Source organism: Embiotoca jacksoni, unplaced genomic scaffold (genome assembly GCF_022577435.1).
Source record: "Embiotoca jacksoni isolate LCO1_2020_lvr unplaced genomic scaffold, fEmbJac1.0.p SCAF_32, whole genome shotgun sequence".
NCBI lineage: Eukaryota > Metazoa > Chordata > Actinopteri > Embiotocidae > Embiotoca > Embiotoca jacksoni.
Window position 1 is genome coordinate 5263359 of NW_027185384.1, and position 19431 is coordinate 5282789.

Consider the following 19431-nt stretch of genomic DNA (forward strand, 5'->3'; position numbering starts at 1 on the left):
TAGTCCATGACTGTTCAACAGGTTGCTTTTTCCAATCATTTCTCCTTTTTTTTATTTTTTATAAATGCCATTAACTTCAGTCCACTTAAAAGTTGTCTAGATGCCAAGAGTGTCGGACTATCTATACGTAAATCCTGGACTCTGTCAAGTATTTGAAATATTGGTCACTGAGAGTACATTACAGCCATGGAGTAAGCCTCAAAGGAATTGGACAAAGTTTATATTTTGACTTTTCGTTAATGCTACACTATATTTTTTGGAGCCCATGGGTGTTTGTCTAAAGGAGTTAAGGAACGTTTATTATCTGACTGCATTCATTTGAAAAATTTTAAATATTCAATATTTACTTTCCCCTTGCGTTATGAAATGCCATCTTTTCATTCAATGTGACGAGGTTACACATTTTCTAAGAGGAGATGATACTTCACTCAAGATTGAATATTGCCTTTGGAATCCATATCTGTTTAAAATAATATAGTGAACATACAGTAGAGGAACAGCACTCTTTGTTGCTCAGTTATCTGTCTGCTTTAGTTGCAGATATCATTCATACCTCCCTCTGTGGTTGAGTCTTTTTCTTGTCTCAGCAACGGTAGTCCTGAGCTTTCTGCTAAGATGGGGGATCATACTTCACCAAAGGACTGTGTTTATCTGATTTTTCAAAGCTGCTGCATTTAGCATCAGCTTGTGGATGTTTGAAATCCTCATCTGCATTTTGAAACCCCATTTAAACCCCACAGATATTTCTAAAATCTATTTGAACTCCCAACAGAGGCCAGACCCCAGCGCTACAAGCCCCGCTTAACGCATAGAGGCAACAGAACCAGTGTCAGATGTTGATTCATGTTGAGCCGGAATAAGATATTATTCTATTATGGTTCCCAGAATGTACAAAAAAAAAAAAAAGTAAGCCAGTGTCTTTTTGTGCAACTCTGAAGCCTTTGAAGAGAAGGGAGGGGTAACATCCTTCAAAATAGCAATATCCGAGTCTGTGTTTTCATGCTTCATTCTGTTTGGAGATTTAGAAATGTTATGTAAAAGTGAATGGGAGAAAGAGAGAATAACATATATAGGCCACAGCTCATGCATCATATCCCAGCTGAAGCAAATGGCTGTAAGTGTGTGAGAGAGAGAGACAACGAGACAACGAGAGGGAAACAGTGTATATGTGCTTAAACTTACATGATTTGTGTGTTCGAGTTAATGGGCATGTCTGTGTGCGTGCGCGAAGCAGGCTCTGGCCTTGCTGCCACATTTGCTGACAGAACACCACGTAGGAGGTAACATGCCAGTGCTTTCCAACCAGGGCTGTAATTGACTGTCTACATTGAGTCTGTTGCTTTTTAAGATCGGTGCTTCCACAATGAAGAGGAGAAAGCATGAGGAGCGAGGGAGGGTGATGACGATGTGGGAGGTAGGAAGGAAACAGTTAATTTTGGAAATAAATGTCTAGTTTTCACATTATCATTACCATAACATACCGAATAGAGCAATTGCATACAGATTTGGAGGTTTACAAGGACTGACAGGACAGCAATTAACCATTTTATTGCACCCAGTGTGGTTTACAAGAGCTCCAGTCTAGTGCACATTACTACAGCTCGTCTAAGCAGGGATAGCTTGGATTCTCTACAAAGAACCTTGTTGGAAATGATAGCCCCACTGACAGACAATCTCTATCAGCTCCAAAACAGAAGAGCAACATTTTTGGTTGGAATATTGAGTAATCCATAGTGAGGCGTATTCGTTCCCTGAATACAGTAGGATAGTGTGGGCACAGACTTTAGGATTAGTATGCACGGCAGGTTATGTTGAGGTGAATATAGAGGCCTCCTGAGCCACACTGCCGGCAGACGGAGCTGGCTCCAGTTGGATGGTAGCCGGCAGAGTGGAGAGCTGTCCGTGGTGCAGCGATTCTGGCACCAGGCGCTGTCCGTGGTGCTGGGGCTCCGTCGTGTGGGCCGTGGGCGCCGAGCTTCAGGACATGGCGCTGTCCACGGTACCAGTGCTCCACTGCGCTGTCCCTTGTGCTGCTCATGGAGCTGTGTGAAAGGCAGCGGAGCTATCCGTGGTGCTGAAATGCTGAAGAAGTATTATTCAAATCCTTTACGTACAGATAGTAATAGTACAATGTAAAATTAGTCCATTATAAGCAAAATCCCTGCATTTAAAATGCATCTTAACTAAAGGTACTGAAACAGTATGGTCAATATCGCTAGATCAGTGAAGTAAAAGCAATCCTTATTCCTAAATAAGGCCCAGTATAAAAGCTGTAAATCATGGTGGATCATTTGTTACTGGTTTATAAGACTGACATTGTTATGAGGCTCAGTCCTCCTCAACCTAAACCTCGAGCTGGCGACCAGCAGTACTACCGTCGCTGCAGAAAGTCCACAGGCAAGAGTATCGATCTTCCAATGAACACGAGGGACAATAATTGCTTTACTGTGAAGGTGGTTCGATCCCTGATGGTACCATGATTGGGCTCAGGATGGTAATAAAATTCATTTAAAAAAGAAGTTAGTGTTTCTCGTGATGGTTTAACTGGTCACTTACATACCTAATAGGAGTGAATAAAATAAATGTTGACATCTGTTTTACTTTAATGAACGTCTTTATGCAAAACGAATCTACACTATGGAAAGATGGCACCGTCTCAACATACACACTAAAATACGTGATTTTCTGATCACAAACGACTGTCCGCTTTCTCAACGCAACTATCTCTCTATATTAATATGTTACTGAAAAGGGACCGAATTTCCCTCAATTCCATTAAAAATGATTGCAAAACCATACATTTGCCTTAAATATTCACTATTCATACTATGCATGTGGGAATTGTATGTCTTATGGGAGGAGTGTTTTTCACGTGGGAAAATGCCAGTCGTTATTGACTGGAAAATCAAACCAACACCATATAAAATCAATACATTGTTAGCCGCGATTCACGCTGATTTGATGATGTAAAACGATGTCTGTGATGCAACAGCATCAAGCTGCATATCTGTAAATCGCGACCTCAAGTGCCTTATTGCTGACGTAATATCGATTATCTGAATCTTTCACTTTGGACAAAATCACTTGGAGTCGCACAGTGCGCACTTTTTTTTCCCTCTACCACAGTCTGTATGTATCTACCCATTCATTCTCCATCCTCCCTTTTCCTCCCGCAACCATGCTGTGATCTCCATCTACTTCGCGCCCAAACCGTGAGCTTAAAGGACTTTTATTTTCTTTCACAATCAGCCCTCCTTCATCCATCCAGGCGTTTATTCACCGGATTGTATACGACCCCGTTTTCATTATTATATTATTTTAACCCTATCTTTGAGTGACGCCGTCGCGGCTGCTGAGGCGGGAGAGGATCGAGGAAACCTACCACAGGTGAAAGGAGCTTTTACGGCGCTGCGGTACAGATGATTGAACACTTTGAGCATTAACTCGGCGTAATCTTCAGGCACCACCGTACTTCGCTTTGTTTTACTGAAATACGACGGAGATTGAGGCTTGCACACTTTGGGACAACTAAAAGAGACGTTGACCAACTTGTGTGTCTGAACGAATAGAAAAACACTGCATTATTTTTTCCATCTGGGTTTCCGAAGGAAGATGTGACCTTTTTCTTTTGCGCACCGGCAATCCGACTACCCGAGGAGCAAGTCACTGCTTTTCCATCAGTTGCTCGATCTTGACATGTCTTTTTGTGGGATTACACGCGGAGATATGAGCATTGAAAGAAGCCGAGCTGGATTGTGAAATTATTCTCTTTGCTTTTTATTTTTCTCCATAAAGAGGAAGTGTCCTGTTTCCTCAATGGCTTCAGTGTCAAGGTTGGCAAGACGCAAAGATGCCAGTCGCTGGCCGAGAATGTCGTCAACTTTCTGGGCTGTGGTGCTTCTGACAGCGCTTCTGGTTCTCTATTGCGGTAAGTCTCGCCGCTTGTTTTTTTTTTTTTTTTTTTTTTTTTTTTTTTTGACCACACATGTAGCGCTGGTGCGCAGTGGGTGACCGTGTCATGTGGAGACGCTTTGCCAACACAATTCTGCGAGCAGTATTGACAAATGCTCTTAGCGTATTGATCTCAGTACTTGTCGACGTGTCATTTTTTTTTTCTTAACAGCTATTGGAAAACACGCATGGGACCCAAAGCTGTGCGCTCACACGCTCGCACTAAAACCCATGCGCTCTCTTAATGCTTTTCTTCCTTGCTCTCGTTGGTGCCAAAACACATGCTGGGTTAAGGAGGCACGTTTAACGAGGAAGGACTCGGATAAAAGAGAAATGTGTCTTATTGTCTGGTGGAAAAATACTTTGAGTGTGCCAGAGGCCTAATTAAGGCTCATGCGACTCCCTTTAATTCTCCCTCTCTGTCTCACGAACACACACATCTCTGTCCTGAGGGCTGTGTTACTGTCAGACTGACTTACTGAGGTCAGACAGTCACGCATCTGTCATATTGTCTCTGCACCAAACACTATTTACAGAGCATGAAACACAGAAAGAATTCACATGAGACTTAAGGTCGAAAAATCTGACTTTTTCTTTTTTTTTACTGATGAATAATCCCTGTTTAGTTGGACAAACAGTACTCCAGGCAGCTATTCAAGACTGCCTGAGGATAACCTTATTAGGCAAATGTATGCAAGCGCACACACACACACACACACACACATATACATATTTACACAATTCCCCTCCCCTCTCCCTCTCTAAGGCTACTTCTCTGGCCATGGATGTCTTTTAATTTCTTGTTCCCTGGCACCCACACACCTCCTCTCCCTCTTGCTTTCCTTCTCTGTCTCAAACTGCATCTGACTCACTTACGTTGAGAAATCCAGCTGGCACACTGTCCTCCAGTCTGCTGTGTGAAAAAAAAAAACCAAAACGGATGCTATATGCAATAGCCATGATAAGCCCGTTTGGGGAAAAAAAACATGAAAACTGAGCTATTTCATTAGCTGCTGAGATAATGATTAATATGATCATGTTGTCTTGGAGCACATTAGCTGTGCTGATGTTGCAGGGAAATTAACAGATTCATTACATGATCACTTGGTTGAGGTTTTCATAGCGTGTGGACTGACCCCAGCTCTTTCTTATAGACAGGAGATTGAGTTTTCTTTACAATCACACAGGCTGCAGGTTAATCTGTGTGTGTGTGTGTGTGTGTGTGTGTGTGTGTGTGTGTGTGCGCGCGCGCATGTGTGTGTGTGCGCATAGGAGAGGGGGGGCTTTAGTTTATAAGAGCATAAGCTTATGGATTTGGGGTCCTTTCCCTTTTTTCTGGTGCCTTCGGCCATGTTGATTGATCTTGTGCTTGTGTCCAATCAATGATGCCTGGATGTTTGTTTCAGTCAGCAGTCTTTGAGCCCCCCTCATTGCACGGACCTCGACCTCTTACCCAGCAACAATTCACCCCGTCTAGAACTTAATAATCTGAGCAGCAGTGATTCTTGGAATTCTTTTCTTTTCTATAACCTTTTCACCCTGCACTGCTTGAACAATATTGTTTTGTACCTTTCCCAAAGTTCCATTTGTCTGACAGTCCAGTTTCTCTCGGTTTTGTCACTACCAGTATTTGTCTAATAAACTGCAGCGCCCAGGCCTTCTCTGTTCTACTTCCCTCCTCTTTTCTCTTTATTTTGTCTTAGCTTGTGGTCTCTCTGGCTGATAAATCTCCAAACATTTGAACTTGCAGCTCAGTAAATCTCACCACTCGCTCTCGCTGTTAGCATTGTCTTTCTTCTTTTCCATTTTCATTCCGTTTGACCTTCCTTGTCCGTGATGTATTTCTGTTTTGTTCTTTTTTATATTTATCTTACCCTCTACTTTGTTCTTGTGCCCTCGGACATCCCGGTCACTCAAACTCCTGTGCCGTTTATTATTTTGTCTATATTCGTCTCCATTTTATGTTCAGCTTTTCTTAATCCTTTTCAATTTTGATTTGCCTCTTTCTCTTTGTAGCAATCGTTCTTTAATTCATTTCCTCTCTTTCATATCTTGTCATTTTTGGATCTCTAAGCTGAGCTGACCACTGCATGTACTGTATGTTATTCTGATGGAGGTCTCTGCTCTCTCAGCAGGGTTTTTTTCCTGCCCTCTACTATCATCTCTTGTTCCCTGCACTGCTGACTTCTCTTCTCTTCTCTTCTCTTCTCTTCTCTTCTCTTCTCTTCTCTTCTCTTCTCTTCTCTTCTCTTCTCTTCTCTTCTCTTCTCTTCTCGATATAACTTGAACATCTTTGAACTTGTCAAACAAAAGAGTTTGGGTTTTTGAATTTCTGGAATTTTCCCATAATAATCGGTGCGGCCAGTCAAATCTGAATGACATGTTTTCTACATTTTAGGGCTGCAGCTAATGGTCATGTGTATTAGTAATTAACTATTCTAATGGTCACAGTGGGCTATAGGATCAATTGACTACTGTACAAGAAAAGGAAAGTCTCCATTTTAGAGGCTGGAGCTGTCAAATGTAATTTGTTTTTACTTAAAGAGTGACATAAACAGATAATAATTTATCAGATCAATTAATGATGAATCTTCTGCCGATCACTTAATGATGGATCACGTAATTATTGCAGCTTGTGTGTCTCCTAAAAGTTCACATACTGTATATATATGGAAGGAAGAAACCATATGCTGGAAACACCATTGAGTTGTCTATAAAAAATGGCAAATATGCACATGCAGTATTTATATATATATATATATATATATATATATATATATATATATATATATATATATATATATATATATGGTTGGAAAAGTGGTCTACAATATGAACAACATTTCAACTGTTACCCCACATTTGGTTACTTTTAGGCAAATTTGCATATTAGGTGGATCACATAGTGGCTTGGAGTAATTGCCACTTTTTCTCTGCTCTGAATGACTCCAGTTCCTGAAGGGTTTAACAATTCTCTACATATTAGAAATCTACCAGCGCGGTGTGTGGCACTGGATTGCTATTGTTTGTACCAAGGGCAATTTTGCTTTGCAGTGCTGCTGTGTTGTGCAGCCAAAGGGTGGGGTGTGTGTGTGTGTGTGTGTGTATGTGGGGGGTGGGGGGGGGGTTTGAGGAAAGCTCAGTGATTATGGCTATGACTCATATGGTGCCTGTCACCTAGAATCAACATCCAACTTCACACGATCTGCCATCCTCACTCAGGCCCTTCTGAGAGGGAGGGATCGAAGAGAGGACAGAGGGGGAGAGAGAGAGAGGGGGGAGGGGATATGGGAGGGGGGTGTAGGGTGGAAGGAAAGAAAGGGAGTGAGAGCTAAGAGAGGTAAGACCAGGTGGTGGCTTGATACCTTGATAAAAAAAAGAAAAAAAAAGCAAGAGGTGCAGGGATTATAAAGGGAAGGTGGGGAGGGGTGTGGTGAAGGAGAAGGGGTGAAATAAAAAGCATGTTTGAGAGGGTGAAAATGTCACAAATGAATCATAATGAGGTGGAAGACACACAGAAGGCAAGGAGAAAAAGAAGAGAGAGAGAAATGACAACAACGCAACAGTTTAACTGTTCATAACATAAGCTTAGTTTTGGAAACGGTAATCACACCAGAATGCTCCAGTACCCTCTGATTACATTACAAAGAGACAAAAAAAACACCACCAACAACAACAACAACATTGTATTCTGTGCACTGGCTCCCTCCTCTGGAAGCTCACCACCATGCATTTGTTTGCCGACGCTGCAATTATATATTCATGAGGCCATAGCGCTGCATATGAGCTCGGAGAGGAAGGGAGACGAGAGAGCCCACAAGGGTAGCTAATCTGAGTTTGGGATAGCTAAGGAATGTAGCGCCCAGTCCAAACTGCAAAGGGAGAGAAAGGGGAAGAGGATGAGGGGACAAAAAGTAACAAGTCGTGCAAACAGGAGGAGGGAGAAGGGAGAGGAAGTGATGGAGGAAAAGGAAGGAAGAGAGGTTATGTGCAACTCCTTTTTTTTTTTTTTTTTTTATAGCAAGCTTCAAGTGCTGATTCATTCTCAGCCTCAGGTGTAATGCTGTGTGCGCATACACACACCTAGACGACACGCACAGGCAGATCTAAGCACTGAAAAGCAAACACGTATATCCGAGACACTAATGAACATAATCAAAAGCAGGCGCATGGGTAACACTGGTGCGCACACACACACACACACGCACACGCACACGACAGCATCACAGCAGTAACTCAGGGTCATACAGAAACACCCATGACCTACTTGCACATACATGAAAATAACCCTGCGAGGACTTTACAAATGCTGAAAGGTTGGACACGATTTCCCCTGCTGTCAGGGACAAAAGCTCTCTGCTGCCACTTAAAGTCATTCCCAACAGATCCGCCGTTCAGCGTGGCGTTCTGTGTTTCCTGCCTTTCTGTTTGTGAGTCGCTGTACTTCTGTGGCCCAATCGATAGATTTGTGACTGTTCCTGAGAACCGCAGCTCGGGGGCATCCGCAGAGAATAGATGGCGCGTCGCACACTGGCACCTCGCCCCACCGCCTGAAGCGCTCAAAGCGCATGAGCTCGCGTAGGTAGTCGGCATCAAGGCTCATATCTGCTCACCTGCACCCTCACATGCACAATCCCCGTCGGAGATGTCGGAGAATGTCGCGAGGGTGGTTCACCAGCTGAGAAAACGGGACTCGACTGACCTCGAAAAACACAAGAACTTGTAGGTGAACGCATGCACATATTTGAATATCTTATCCTATTTTCAGCATAGCCTGGAGCCTCTTCCTCTGCAGGGAGGGAGACGAGAGAGGAGCCACTGTCAGGAAGCAGCAGAAAGGGCTGCCGATGGCCTTGGGACGTAAATTCATAAAGGGAGTCAACTTGTTGAGTTTTCCACCGAGAAAGCAAAGAGCCACATTATGGACCCTTGGAAATGGGTCCAGAGATCGCATGCATATTTGAACAGCTTTTTAAAAGGCAGCTTTGCAAAATTTAAAGTCCACGATGAGTGTCATTTGAAGGAGAGGAGGGGTGTTATCACATAATGACTGTGCCGCAAATGGAAAGCATCAAGTTTGGTCGGGTGAGGATCTAATATTCAAAATTTTGCGACTAATAGTATGAAATATCAAGCAGAAATGGGATCTTTATCAGCGTGTTAAGGGACTCATTGACATTAAGTGGGAGATGGTAACATGACCAAAGGCAATGTTTTTTTTTTTCCTGTACAGCACTCATGAATCAACTCATTGCTGTTTTATGTTGTGTCGTAATGATCAGTACAATTCTGACTTTAGAAAGTGCTTGTTGATGGGGATCTTTAGGCATGCTGTTTGTACTTTTGGCTCTCTGTGAGTCAATGGGCATCCATCATCCTACGAGTTTTGAAAATGAGTTGATGCTCGCACACTTTGCTTTGTTGAAAAGCAATTTGATCAAACCTGGGACTCTTTTTTTTCTGTTTTCCAGTGGCATAGTGAAGAAGTTGACAAATAGAGTGCCTCCTTTCTGAGGGGGGGGGGGGGGGGGACTCAAGTGACTATATTTGGATGAGCTGGGGTGGATCTGATTGAGAACCTGGGGGCATTATGCCTACCCACCTATACTGGAAACCTGACTATACCCCAGGCATGTCAATTGAACCAGGCATGCCCCCAAACATACCTCTCTTTGAAGCGTAGTATCTAATTATTATTAAAATTTTCAGAAGGACTACCAGAACACTGATCAGAAGGAGGGAATTTCGCTAATGACACCATCGTGACTTTAAGTGACTCACATGACTGAAAACATGTATAGACTTAGTATTTCATGAGAGAAGTCGGGGCTTCTTGAATAGTCCACTGAAGTCAGCCCCTGGTGGCCCTCAGTGGTACTGCACTTTAAGGGACTTCCGCATTGGCTCCACTTTTGAGACCCTGAAACTAAGTCTATCTTTAGACACAGTCTATGGTGGGATCAACATTTTTAGTCCACCACTTTGGTCGAGACTAAAATATCTCAAAAACGTGGTTGTTGTGACATTTTGGATGGATATTTGTGCCTAGAGAATGTATCCTAGTGACTGTGGTGATTCCAGCCTGCAAAATGTAGGATTTCCTTCAGCCATTAGGTTTAGTGCTAATTAGCAAATGTTAGCTTGCTAATTTTCAAAACTATAATGGTCGTCATGGTCAACATTATTCCTGTTAAACTCAAAAATGTTAACATGAACTATGAGCGTGTTAGCCTACCGACCTTAGCATTTAGCTCACCCCACCTGAGAGTACAGAGTACAGCCTCACAGAGCCCCGAGTATGACTGTAAGCTCTCAGTCTGGTTCAATACTGGGTCTGCTGAACCTGCGTTCTCAAAACAGCCATCTTGATTTGCATGAAAACATTGTAGTCAAGGACATTTAACAAGAAATTACAGATGTACTCACACTAAATTATTGAAAGCTTGCCATTTCGATGACTACTTAAGTTAAGCTGAGTACTTATAACACTCCTGATTGCAGGTGTACAAACAATTACAGAATAAGTCCTTACCATTGCCACTGTGTGTGTGCATGTGCGTGTGTGTGTGTGTGCGTGCACGCGCTTGTGTGTGCGCGCCTCTTGTTTAAAGGTATTGATTGGCGATAAGCACACAACAGACAGCTTATTAAAAGATGTGTGGGATAAAAGTGCATGCCCACAGGCGGTGTGTGCACACATGTCTTGGCCGATCATGCGAGCGAACCACAGGAATGATGCTGACGTGGTAGAGCAGCAACACACAGCCTGTTCCTCCACAGCTGCTTCATGGCCCAAGAACGGTTAACAGCCACAACAGTTGGTGCACTTGTTTGCGCTCGGATGCAGTAAAAGTTGCATCAAAGCCTCTTCTCTGTCTCACCCCCTCACTAATTTCTGTTTCTCTCTCCGTTCCACCACCTGCACTTTTGTAACCAGACGCCGCTTTGTAAGAAAACATGGATTCCATAATAGCGTGCTAATATACTGTGACATTTACTTAATGTGAAAACAAATTGCAAAGTGTTTGGAGTTTGCATTTAAGCAAAGTATCAGCCGCCTCCATGGCTAATTGCACCTTAAATGCTCCGTGTCCCATCGTGAATTAATTTGGTGTCAATGTGACTTTAATTACCATTAAAACGGCGTGTATAATATTTACATATCATATTGTAAGTCGTATATGACTGCGGGGCTCAACAGGTCACAGTCAAAGACAGGGGTTGTTTGTGTATAATAATTGTGTGTGGTATGCAAATGAAAACTGCTTGTCCAGCTCTACAATGACAATATAAATGAGAATTTTCTCAATAAAATGACAGTACAAACAGAATTTAAGATTCAGGCTCCTCATTCGGAGCTTTTGACACATTGATTAATGGTAAGTTTTTGAAACCGATGCTGTAAATTACGTGCGACGGCTTAATTGGGTCTGAATCCGGACAGAGACTTGCGGAGTGCTCCTGCCTCGAGAGGATTCATGGATGTGCACTTGTGCTTGTTTTGCCTAGGGCCAGTAAGCCCATTCAGAGAGATGCTAAAGCTACTCCCCCCCTTTATTACTGCAAAAAGCAATTGCTTGGAAGAAAATGCCAGAATGGTGCTTTGAATTCCTTGAGGGGCCCATCACTGAGACGCAGCCCACGGAGCTGAGACAGCTAGCATCTGGAGCAGAGACATGGCGGTAAAGTGGAGAGAGAAAAGGAGGAGGGAGGGAAAAAGGGAGCGGAATGGCAGCGAGGCAATGAGAATGGAAGAAGAGGGAAGAGAGACAGACACGGCGCACAAGGGAGACAGAGAAATGGTGAGAGTGAGACAGACAGAGCAAGGGGTTGACGAGGGAGCAGTAGAAAGAGCTTGGGAGAGAAAAAAAGGACTGCACAGGCAATGAGACAAAAGACAGACAGACGAGAACACTCAGACGGTCCACCAATTGACAGCTGGTTGGGGAATAAAGTCAGCTCACACAATGAAGCAGTCGGCAGACAGACTTGCCGCAGAGTAGCCGAGAGGCTCTCAGAAGTAGAAACAAATATTGCATTAGAAGAGACAGAAGCCATTTGTCACAGTGGGAGGCCTGAGAGGTAGTTAAGCTGCAGAATATAGGGACCCATGGCCAGGTTGATACATGTCACCACGAAGAGGAAATTGTGCTGAAGTCAACTCCGTTCAATCAATTGTCTGGTGTCCTTCAATGACTCCCGCACTTAACAAGATAACGCCGGCACAAAGTTTCACCAGCCTAACTCTCAAGAACTTGTTATGGGGCCTTGAGGGCCTCCCCTCGATCCTTTCATCCTCCCTTCCTTTCCGTTTTGCCAGCTTGTCAGCAGCACCACCTCCACCTCAAGGCCTGGTGACATACATGCCGACAGCCACGATTCAATGTTAATGTTTCTGGAGGATAAATCTGCTGGACATTTATGGCCTAAATGACAGCTACACTCTGTCTGCACCCACATGTCAGAGCCGGTTGAGTTTCTGAAACAGTTTCAAGGATTGTCAGTTGCCTAGTCCGACCTTTGGCTCCGTGCCACCAGCTGCATTACTTTGCCCTCCGCTTGAAATGGCTTAATTTAATAATAGCTGGAGTACATTCATAATAACAAAAGCATGTAGTTTCTTATTTTCTGCATTTGTCTTTCACCCCTTCATTCCCGCTTTCCTTCCCCTCTCTTTCTCATTCTCCCCAACTTAAACTGCTGACACTATCCATGATTGATATGGAAATTACAATGCGCTTGCCCTCATTTATCTTGCAGTGTTGCTTGTTGCTGCTCCAACAGCCATTTTGGGATGCATAAACTGATTTGCAGCTGCTGTTGTAGCGAGCAAAAGGAATACAGTGTAAAGATTTGATTTGAGACCCTGTACAGCCCAGTGGATGAAGGAAGGTTTCCTCTTTTAATGGAAAAACAACCCCGGTGCCTACGAACAAGGCTCTAACCTCCAATATTTTCAAAGACAAGTACTGAATCCCAGAAGTTATAAATGTCCCTAATCAGATGAGTCGATATGTATCACAGAACATAAATAAATGATACACGGTAGTCAAATAATGGTAATGTATGAAGGGCTCTAAAACCCTGCCCATTTACCTCCACTTCACCCGACAATGAATTTCTACTTTTCATCTTCTCACTTTCACTTGCTTATGGTCATAGAACACGTTCAATCTATTTATTACACATTTTCCATATACAGGCGTTTAGTTTATTAAACATTTATTAGGTTTATTTGTAACAGACCATGCATAAAATAGATTGATCTCAAAAAGAAGAGAGATGCTTTGTACCAGATTTAGCAATTAGTTAAGTCACTGCATTACCACAAATGGACTAACAGACACTTAACCATGCAAGCATACACAGTCACATACCCACGCCACGAGACACACTTAACAAAAAGGAAACATATCAGAATATTACTTACACACATTTAACATTTGTAAAATCTGTTTTGTCAAATGTAAAATCAGTGCTGATAAGTCTGGTTATGAGTCTATTCCATTCATTCACAACTTTAAAAGAAACAAATCTGACTGTGTAAAGGCAGAGCTTAATTTGGGGTTGCATAGGATACATTGACATTTGATAGTAGGGGTATAAAACTTTCACTTCCATAGAAGGCCAAAACAGTTTGATTTGTACAGTTATACCAAACATATTCCTCCTTTCATAAATATGCTTTCCGTATTTGGCCCGACTGTAGTCATTCAGAACTCCACTATCTGATCCAACATGTGTTAGAAATGCAACACAAGAGAAGTCAGACGACGGCAGGGTAGGCTAAAATTAGCGGCAAGTGAAGCACTCCCTCGAAGCTTAAATACTCTGTAAAGTTGCCTGGCCAAGTTTCTTTTTGCTACAAGGATGTTGGAAATTGAGTTAAGATTTAAAAACGTCAGTGTGGATAAGCCTGATCTCACACTACAGCAGCAGGAAAGACTAATGGTATGACAGAAAACACAAGAGGATGTTTCTGCCTGGAAAGAGATGAGGCAGTCAGATGAAATAAGTAGCTGAGCTGAACCGTTGCAGTTTTAGCTTCTTGGGAGTGTGTTAAAGCTTCTTCGGAGCTTTAACACACTCTCAGCACAAGATCTTAATGTGATAGATGTACTTTTCTAAGTTTGATACTGCACTGGTTGTTGTTAGACTTATTGTATTTACTTGGGATATATCAGTTCATGGCCATGTCAGTGTGTTAACTATAGCAGCTACATATCAGACAACAATATTTTTTATATAAGCAGAGACTCTTATTGACTGTAGTGTTACTCATTGTCAACTCTCACCGGCTCTAGTTTGTTGGTATGTACCTCGTTTACACTGTGTTCTGCTTCCGAGAAGTAGCCACTGCCTCGAATGTCGAGTCAGGCGATGACATAAGCTATTTCTTTCCTCTGCCTAATCTGCTATGATGTATTACCAAACTAAGTAGCAGCGATCAAGATGGAAGCAGTCCAAGCCTCAACAGTGTTACACTATGACTTGAGTACTGTGGGACCAAATTTAGCTTCCTTTAACATGCACCAAAAAAAAACTTGTCTTGACCTCACTTGACTCTGTTGCTGGTGATATGAGTTGCTGTACATACTTGCTGCCCTTGACACGTCCCACACATTACGAACTTTGCCCATGTGCCAAAGCATGATAGAGAGTCCTACAGAGGGGCTCTGGGGCTTGCACCATGGTCAGACAGTAGTTCATTGTTTTGGTAGCCAGTTCCTGACAGCCTGGAGGGTTTATAAACTCTCCTCTACCATTTTGTAGTGCATGTTTGTGTAAAACTGCTTCTCATTTTTTGCCAAATAAATAGCGTGGCTGGGGACGGCGAAGTCAGTCAGCTGTTTGCTCAGTTCTGTCCAGACTAAAATATCTCGACAAGTATTGGAGGGATTGCCATGTCAATTTTGACAAGGTGCTCGGAGCATACATCCTAATAACTTTGGTGGTCCCCTGACTTTAAATTTACCATCAGGCCACTACAATCTGGTACGCTATTTACCACGCATTTTAATTTGACAAAACGTTGCTTCTTGACCAAATATCCCAAAAAACGACTTGTGTTTAGGACTGATCAGCAAATGTTACGCATGCTAACCGGTTAAGCTGATGAAACTGGTTGACATCATGTGTGCTAAATACAGCAGGTTAACCTAGTTAATGTGGACATGCTTGCAAAGTGGCATTAGCATTTGGCTAAGCACTGCTGTGCCTAAGTACAACCTCACGGCCATTTGTGTGGCTTCAGAATCTTAGTCGTGTGGTAGAAACACAAAATTATCTCAAATCTATGTTAAGCACTCATCAGCTACGTGTAACTTTCTGTACAGTATTCTCCTCCCTCCCCAATCTCCTCCGCTCACACTCTTTCCCCCCCTGAAGCCTTTGGCGGTGATAAACCCTTCCATTGTGAAAGTGGCAGCAGAACATGCGAGTTATGCCTGCCTCTTTAGGGTTGAAGAGCTCATTATGACTTCTCAGCTGGGACCCTATGGGCAACATGTGACACAATTCGCGGATATGAACTCTGTTATGAATTCTGCCGTTGAATGTCACCTTTTGTGCTACAAACCTCTCACTGGCAAACCCTGTGTTTCATCTGGACGCCTGCATTTAAACAACACCAACGTTCGGAGTATTTCATTTAGATAAAAAGCAGAACATGATTTCTTTTGATTTCATGCGAATTTCTTCTATCCATGTAAGATTTGCGAACACACTTAAATGACACAATAGGCTGATTGTGGTATAATTTGTGAAAATGACACATTGACTTTGATAATTTAATGCGCTATTAGACTTGTATAACTGGCATAAAACCAGAACATTATCCGTCGATATTTTCTGAAACCGATACAATCTACATAATTTCTGTGCCATCTCTGACTAACTGGACTCTGTTTGAATATGACATCAAATATATGAGCTAACTGACTGGTGCTCAAGCATTCAGACGTATTTTTCATATCCCTTGTTCTAAGCAGAGATTTACAGTTTAAGTGTTGGATTAAAAGAAAAAAAAAAATCACTTAACTTGTGTCTGTTACCTAGCAATAACAGGTCCCACATGTTCTGGAAATATTATGCTGTTGTATTTGATTTCTGCCCCCACACTAATCCAATGGAGGTGAAACAAGTTTGCTTTCATCTGTTCTGTGGATTCTGCTGAAACAAGGAGACTCTTTGTGGAAATATATTTTTCTACTTTTTAGAAATGTTTTAATGCTTTAAGCACCACACAAATGCTTTTACTCCCATTCTATTAAGGTGGAGGCAGAAATCTTAGTGGCGAATCTTAAAACCTGTAAAAGTTAATTCAAAACTACAAGCGTTGCTAAGATAATCAACCCTGTGTCCCTGCAATTATGTTAATAATTTGCTAAATTGTTACTCCAAATACATTTTAAACAAAATGTAATTGATGCGTCCTTGTATGAAATGAATGGGGGGTGTCCTCCTATCTTGTGTGTAGTTAGATTGAGGAAACGACAATCTTTGGGTAACGTCGGACAACGTTTAAATTCCACAACTACATATTGTAGAGAGAACAAAGGACATGTATTGTCAATGAATGTGCATTTGCAGATATGTTCAACAAAAAAAGTGTGTTTTATGAAGATTAAAGTGTGCACACACATTTTGCATTAACTGAAAGATCAATGATGACATATTACTATAGATTTTGGGTCATGTTGTGCCTTCTAATTAACAAATAACATATTTCTTGCAACTCTCCAATGATGAATAATTGGTATAGTGTAACTCACCAAATCGTGTGACATCGACTCGAGTTGTACTGAATTCCAAACATAATATTGTTGGGGTGATTTAATTTTGATAAAATTGATCTGTTATCACAAGAAGATGCATGTGTCACAAGCTCCCCAATTAAATCAGAAGCTTTTGGTAGCAAGCGCTGGTTGATGAATCAATCCTACACACTCACATAAATGTAATTACTTCATTTGTCAATGTCTGGGGAGACTACATTGAACTTCCAGCAGAGAAATGAGCAGAGAGAAATCCTCGCCATTTCACCCTCCTGTTCATCTCCTATAGGGTCGGTCTCATACAACTTAATCACAACTATAATCATTCTGTAAGAGAAGTTATCACTTTATCAATTCCTTTTGGTTCGTGGAGGACATTACAAGTAGTGAGTTTCACATTAAATATAGTACCCCCCTTTTACACGCACCGACACCGAAATACACAAACACAATTAAATGCTGTGCAGTCCTCTCCCAAAGAAGGACATGCATTATTCAACATGCTAACATCAATTGAAGAAGGATCACATACAACATTTGTCATTTCTCTAAATTTTTTATTCTTATTTTTTTTTTTATATATATATATAACTTCTGAGCTATGAAGTTGGGGGTGCTGCTTTTATGGAAAGGTGGGGATCAGGCAATGACTGTGTTTTTTTTTTTTTTTTTTTTTTTTTTTTTTTTTTTTTTTTTCTTCTTTTTGTAATGTAATCCTATTTTGCACTGAGGACAGATGTTGGCAAGCTAATTAACAAATCCTTGGGCGATGTCGAAGTGCGTCTGTGTATTCAGAAGCCGCAGCGGCGAAGGGAGATGTTTTGTTGGATTATACACAGTCAGCATATCAATATACAGGCATGCTCCTGCCACTAGTGTGTGTCTGCACCACAAACCACCACCACCTAATCCCCTGCCTTTGGAGTGACATATGATTGGGAGTACAAGTGAAAGATAGAGAGAAAGAGATACACAAGGCAGAGAGGATGTGTTTGTGTGTGTGTGTGTGTGTGTGTGTGTGTGCGTGTGTGTGTGCGTGCGTGTGTGCGTGTGTGTGGGTGGGGGTGGGGGGAGCAGACATACGGACATATGGACGGACATACGGACGGACTCATTTTCTATTTCCTGTTGACACACCGTGTCATCACAAGCCATCAGCTGGTGCCATTTTATGTGCAATGAGACAGATACATCAGATTTTTGCTTTGATAACTCGGGTAAACAGAATATTTCAACAGTTTTGCATCAGAAGGGTATGTTATAATTCTGAATCAATTTTCTCAGCAGTTGTTTGAATACATTTGAATTAGGACATGCAGTAAGTGCAGATTAAGCATTTCTGTTAACTGCACTGACCTTTTTACCTTGTTTTGAATTATTTATATACGTCGTTCTGTAAAGGAGCATTCCTCCATAATTTTACACACTACCATGCATGGGTTATGGGAAATGTGGGATCTAGCTGAATCAATTTTAAATATTCTAATTTGAATGCATCTGTAGCAAGACTCATTGTTGTTAGATTTAATAGTTATTTAATGTTTCTTTTATAGTAGTTTAATTTATCTTTGTAATATTTTTATAATGTGTCTACAAGTAGATAACGAGTTTCTTAATGAACAAGAGAAGAAATACATTTGCTATAACCTTCTAGGCCTAACTGGTTTCTAAAACAAATCATGTAGCTACAATTTGGACATTTAATACAAACCATCATGTCACACAGTAGGATTGCAGCAGCGTCCTCAGACTCATGTGCTGTATCATTCTGTATGATCATGTATACTTAAACTATTTTTCATATGATGATGACAGCTGCACATAATTTGTCTTGTAAAATGTTTTCTGCCTTAGCCATGTTCTCTCTTTGCCTCTTCTCTAACTGTCGACTTCACACATTGTGGCCTCTGGGCTGACGTTTGCCTTTTAAGCCTGCCTTTTTGTCGACTCAGCTTTGAGCGTCTGATCAGAGGGCTAAACGTCCACTCGCCCAAACCAGGAAGTGGGGCTGCCTTTGTCATGGCGGCAGCTCACAGAGTTTTAATGGTGCAGTTATTGCGTGGGATGAGAGCTCGTAGGGCTTTTTCTTGAACAGCCACATGCAGATGTATACGCTCACACACTTAGACCTAATACATTTATATCATCAAAAGCATTTGCTGGCATTCAACTTTCTCTCTTTCTATTGCTGTCTTTTTTTCATTTTCACATGAACACACTTGTGTTCTCCGACACACACACACACACACACACACACACACTATATATTGCCTATTATGGTGAAGACATTTCTTTAAATTATATTCATATCCAGGGGGTTTACCTTAACCTCAATCTAACCCCACTTTTGACCCCCACTATAGTCTTTATCCCCATGCTCACAAGTACACTTAAACACGACCACAATAATACACACACGCGTAGCCCCACACACCCACTTACCCATGTATGCAGAGTATGCAAATTCATACGATAGTGGAGAGAGGGTACCGAATAATGAATCCTCTTCTCAATATTGCAGGGAGATGAATGGCCAGGAGGGTGGAAATAGAATTTCTCGATTTCATAACCCCGTTCTTTTGTTGTATTGTCATCCTCCGTAACGAGGTCACCTCAAATCGCTCCCCGCGCACTGGAAATCAGGGAATGTGAGTATGTTAAGAGAGAAAAGAGGAGAGAGAGAGAGAGAGTGGAATTTAATGTC

General features: G+C 41.9%; 1 protein-coding gene across 3 annotated transcripts in view; it reads left to right on the top strand.

Moving 5' to 3' along the window:
- The first annotated feature begins 3029 nt into the window (after window positions 1–3029).
- Window positions 3030–19431, top strand: part of tafa5a (TAFA chemokine like family member 5a) — a 137719-nt gene continuing 121317 nt past the window's right edge. The window contains exon 1 of one of the 3 annotated variants that reach the window (XM_069164816.1): window positions 3030–3928. In XM_069164816.1, the coding sequence (XP_069020917.1) occupies window positions 3817–3928 (112 nt within the window). In that variant the 5' untranslated portion in view covers window positions 3030–3816. The remainder of the gene's footprint in view (window positions 3929–19431) is intronic. The other 2 variants (XM_069164815.1, XM_069164818.1) reach the window with 2 other exon arrangements.